At 42.5% G+C, this 5,430-nt stretch overlaps 1 protein-coding gene across 1 annotated transcript in view; it reads right to left on the bottom strand.

Moving 5' to 3' along the window:
* NPAS2 (neuronal PAS domain protein 2) overlaps positions 1-5,430 on the bottom strand; it is a 238,145-nt gene that overhangs the window by 2,710 nt on the left and 230,005 nt on the right. The window contains exons 17-20 of the mRNA XM_027842576.1: positions 4,809-5,012; positions 3,702-3,889; positions 3,025-3,117; positions 288-459 (exon numbers count right to left, since the gene is read on the bottom strand). Coding sequence (XP_027698377.1) covers positions 288-459; positions 3,025-3,117; positions 3,702-3,889; positions 4,809-5,012 — 657 coding nt within the window. The remainder of the gene's footprint in view (positions 1-287; positions 460-3,024; positions 3,118-3,701; positions 3,890-4,808; positions 5,013-5,430) is intronic.

Consider the following 5,430-nt stretch of genomic DNA (forward strand, 5'->3'; position numbering starts at 1 on the left):
GGGGTAGGGGGTAAGAGAAGGTGGGGGAGAGATAGAAGGGAGGGCAGATTAGAGGAAGGGCTATACAGAATGCATGCCATCTTGGGGTGAGGGGAGAGATGAGATGGGGAGAAAATTTGGAACTCAAAATCTTGAGGAAGTGAATGTTGAAAACTAAAAATAAATAAATTAAAAAGAAAAAAAAAAGAAAAAAAACCCAAGGGTTGAAACAGGCTTTGTCAACGATTATCTCTTCCTGGTGTGATCCATCCCTACAGAAGTCTCTCATCTCTCTGTCCATCTCCTACCTGCAGATAGTGTGGTGGCTGCTGGGGTTGCAGAGGCTGCAAGGGGGATGGCTGTGTGGTAGAGAAACCAGGGTGCAACACAGCTTGTCCCATCAGCAGAATAGGGGTAGAGGTGCTGCTGCTGGATGTTTGTACTTCCAGACTTGGAAATCCAGATGGGCTCTGAGGATATCTGTTTGGTTTAGAGAAAAAAAGAAATAGCTTTAAGAATGAGATATTCAAAGTCGATAGCAAGACATGGAGAGAAGACCAGAGAAACACTGGGAGGGTCTCAAAAAATTCTAGGTATTTGAAAAAGCTGTAAATTTTTTTCTAGGGAAGAAATTTATCTTCTTGAGATCATATTGAATGAGTTTTCTCTGAAGCCCTCCCTATGTATATGAATTTCACAAGTGGCCCTAACAGGCTTCAGATACTGGACTAGGAATTTGGAGGAGACAGATTCTGGATGACTGAGAAGACTCCGGCACTAAGATGTCAACTTACTGTCCTATAGAAATTCAGGAGGGAGAGGAAAGAAAAACATAATCAAGATCAGAATTCTATTGGCTACAAATAACAACATAAAAAACAAGTCAGAAAAGGCGGTGTTGCATAATGGACAGAATTTGGAGTCAAGCCAGATTCAAGTTCAAATCCGTCTCTGACCCTTACTAGCTGTGTGATCATGAGCAAGCCACTTAATCACTCAGTTTCCTCATCTGTAAAATGGGGATAATAATGCCTATATACTTATCTCACTTATCTCAGTTTGTGAGGAGCAAATGAAATAAATTGCTATAGGAATGTCAGTTATTGTTTTTTAGAAAAAAGAGCTAACATTTACAAAGTGCTTACTATGTTTCATACACGGTGCTAAGTACTTTACAATTATTATCTCATCTGATCCTCTCAACAATCCTGGGAGAAGGGTGCTATTATCCCGTAAGGCAGAACGAAGTTACCTAACTTGTCCAGGTTCACACAGTTAGTAAGTATTTGAGGCCCAATTTGAACTTGTCTTCCTCGCTCAACACTCATTCCAATGTGTCACCTAATTAGCCTTTTAAAAAAGTCAGAATTCATAGAATAAAGAATTTCTCTACTCATTGGCTTGACTTTAAGCCTCGCTGGAAACAAACATAACCAGCAGCTAGGTGAAGCACTGCATAGAGTAAAGGACTTGGAATAAGAAACACTTAAATTCAAATCCTACCCCAGACAGTTATTTAATTGTGTGATCCTGGGCAAGTCTCAGCCTCAGTTTCATCATCTGTAAAATGAGGATGAACCTCACAGGGTTGTTGTGAAGATTAACTGAGATAACATAAATGTTTTGCTTAAAGAGCTTTAAAACTGGGAGGTATTGTTACTATCATTATAACCAGAAAGAGTTTGTCTCCAATTACTTGGATCACTTGGGCAGGACAGGCTAAAAACTCGACTTAATCAGAAACATTGGCTAAATCTTTGGGGATAGGGAGTTTAAAAGGAAGGCTACCGTGTGTTGAAGAGGAGACCCGAATAAATCGGGCGACAGGGGTTGGATGTTATTCGAGACTGTTATGAAATGGGTCATTCTTTACATACCCCGGAAAGGAACCAAGGATGGGTTCTCTGGAGGATTATGAGGTGGGAGGAAAGTGCTGATGGAATTGCTCCAAAGGGAATTATGGAGTTGGAGAAAAGGGAAGCCTGGGAAGGGCGCCTATGGAGGGTTCAGTGGAAGCTGTCTCCAAGGCAGGTAGGTGGCTCTTCCAGAGCCTCTGTGTGGTTCTTTGTTGAGTGGGAGGCTTCTTCCAAAAATCAAGCCAGAATTTTAGGGAAAGGGCATCATCTGCCAGGTATTTCTATTTCACTTTCACTTCCATGGCATGGAAACATTTTATTTTTCCAATAGCTTTTCACATATTCAACTTCATGTTGCCAGTAATACTGACCCTGTTAATTAATGGTGCTGTTAAACACAGTTCTTTCTGATCCTCGGGACTATTGGCATAGGCAAGGGGGTGAGGGTGGGGGTAGGAGAAGAATATTTTTGTGGATGGATGGTGGAAATAAATTGTACAGGTTTGTTAATATCCTACTGGTATATCATCAGTGCCACAGGCTGGCAGAGAGAGTTACTGTCAGTGGGGCTTTTTGGCTGTTGGACTTTTTTTGGCCGGGGGGGGGGGGGGGGGGGGGGGATAGGGTGGGGACCAGATCTGTGTTCATTGGTGTCTTATAAGGAGCTCCCAGTAAAAAAATTCCCTTTACCAAAGCAGAGCAGCAACTCTCCCTTAAAGTCTTAAAGAATTTCCTTGAGGCATTGACAGGTCGATCTCTGGTATGTGTGAGAAGGTGGACTCTAGAGGCCACTCTCTAGCTATTATTCCAGGCTGCTTCTCGATATCAATGTTAAAAACCATGAAAAGGGTCCTGCAGGGTTAGTGTGGCTAGACTGGGCCCAATGGAGTTTATGCCCTGAGGGTAGAGATTCTTCAGACTTGGGGAGTCTAAAGAGTAAGCCCCATGATGTGGAGTCGGTACCACATTTTACTAATTTAAATAACTGGGGATATAGGGAGCATGTTGTTGTTATGGAAGGAGATTGCAGAATAGGGGCCTTTTTAAAAAGGCTCAAGAACATCTAAATACAGAATCAAAACAATTCTGATTCGAGTAGGAGGAAAATCATATGATTCCAATCCAGTTTTCTACTCTCCCTCTACCCTCTTCCCTTCCTCCTTCCTCCCTCCTTCCCTCAGCCACCTACTTTACTTGTCGTCCAGTGCCGCCAGGGTCTGAGGACCTCCTTGCATCACATGACCCAGGCATCATTGGCTGGATTGGTTGGCTAAGCAGCAGTCTTTGGGAGGAGAGAGAGAATTATTTTCATCACCCTCTTTGTAATGCCTGGCCAATCATAGTGTTTACTGATCCTTGGTATGTTTGCCCTTACTTCAAATGCCTCCTGTTTCAACTTAAATTTACTTTTCTTGGTGTCCTACTTAGGAGGCATCTAGCAGTGCTGGTCTGTCCACTGGGCTTTTGCACTGTATCATACAGCTCAGAAACTACCTTTTTGCTTCATAAGAATGTCTGGATTTCCCTTATCTGCCTCCATCTTCCACGGTGGAAAGGAAATCTAAGGGACCACTTTAAGACAGATTATCGGTTACTTTTCAAAGAAAGGCATTAATTCCAGATGCTTGAAGATCACTACTCATTTCCTGTCAGAGATATGTAGAAAGAGACACACACTTTTGGACATGGCCAATGTAGGGATTTGGTTTGCTTGATTATATATATTTGTTACAAAGGCTTTATTTTTGTCCTCCTACCCCCAACCCAATGTGGGGAGATGGGAGGGATAGAAAATACACATTTGTTAATTGAACAATAATTTAATTTTAAAAATAAACAAAAACCGAAGAGAGGCATTGTTCATACCTGAGTTGCCTATCATGGCTGAAGTCTGGGCTGGGGTGACACTGTCCAGTGTCCGAGGTGATAGAACCAGTCGTGGTCAGGCTCAGCGCTTGCGGAAGTAAAGCTGTGCTGCCGAACTGTGAGGTTAAGCTGCTCACAGAGTGGCCATTTCCCTGCATGACTTGTGTACTTCTCATTGGCTTTTGACCCTGGAGCACAGTTTTAAGGACAAAGATGTCTCAATAAAAGAGGTCTGAAAGGTATTTTTCATCCTGTTCTGCTTCTGCCGGGTCTCTTGTCTGCCTGTTTTTCCATCATTCAGGAGTAGGGTAAGACTAGACTCTCTCTAAAAGACAAGCCCAAGGGGTCTTTGGATGATGCCTTTGTAAGAGGGGCACGGATCTGAGAAAGACAAGTGTGGCAGATAATTCTCAGAGCACAGGCAGTGTCAGGAAAAGGGACAAAGGAAAGCTGACCTACACCAACCTATGTCTGCAAAATCAGGAGTGTGGCTAGCATTTAGATCCAGATGCTTACACAAGGGGACCTGAATCTCTAGGATCCAGAATCTCAGGGGAGATAGGCCTTAGAGTTCATCTAGTCCAATCTGTACCTGAACAAAAATCCCTCTTATAAACATACTCAATAAGGGGTCATCCAGTCTTTGTCTGAAGGCCTCCAATGAGAGGGAACTCAAGACCATCTGAGGTCATATATTCCACTTCCACTTTTAGGTAGCCCTAATTCTTAGAAACTTTTCCTTTATATCAAACCTAGATTTGACTCTTTGCAGATTTAGAAGGATGCTCTTCTCTCTCCTTTTTAGCCATCTCAATTTAGGAATAAGGCTGAAAAAGCTAGTTCTAGGATAACTTTCAAAGCAAATCAGGAAAAAAAGAAGGGGAGGGGGGGAAAGAAGTTATTAAGATATGGGACCAAATGAACCTTGGAACTTACTTTTTTTTTATGAGAACTTATTGAAAAAAGATCATTTCTTTTGACTCAGTTTCAAATTATCTTCTACTCCCCAGCTTTCTCCCTTCCCCCATCAATATAAGTCATGCCTTCACTCATTGGTATCTGCCTGTCCTGTTGGGATAATGGAATCTGAAAGAAAAGCATAGTTACCTGGCTTGCTATCACACTGGATTCCCGTAGCAGTTGCTGGTTTGCTATTTGAGAAGTCGAAATTTGCCCCGGAAGCTGAGAACTAGGAACAAGCTGTGTCTGGGAAACAACCCCTGACCTCTGTTGTAGCTGCTGCTGCTGCTGAGACTCTGGCCGCTGGACGCTGCTGAAACTTAGGGAGACAGCTGACTGCTGCAAAAACATCTGGAAAGACAAAAGCACCGAGAAGGAAACCATATCTTAATCAGGTCTGCTAGATGGTAAGCCCTTTGAGAGCAGGAACCATACCTTAATCTTTGAACATCCTCCAGCACCTCACACGTAAAAGAGATTTTAAAACTTTGATTGAAAATTGAATCCTCTCTGCTTTATAGTTCTAATCCTTGCTAAGCTACCAATGTCCCACTTTACCAAGGATATCCCAGGATCAGTCTGTATTTTGAAGCAGATAAATGGTATGAGGTATGTAATGTCATAGTAGGAGNGAAAATTGAATCCTCTCTGCTTTATAGTTCTAATCCTTGCTAAGCTACCAATGTCCCACTTCACCAAGGATATCCCAGGATCAGTCTGTACTTTGAAGCAGATAAATGGTATGAGGTATGTAATGTCATAGTAGGAA

This window comes from Vombatus ursinus, unplaced genomic scaffold, assembly GCF_900497805.2.
Source record: "Vombatus ursinus unplaced genomic scaffold, bare-nosed wombat genome assembly UNPS02014877.1, whole genome shotgun sequence".
Lineage (NCBI taxonomy): Eukaryota > Metazoa > Chordata > Mammalia > Diprotodontia > Vombatidae > Vombatus > Vombatus ursinus.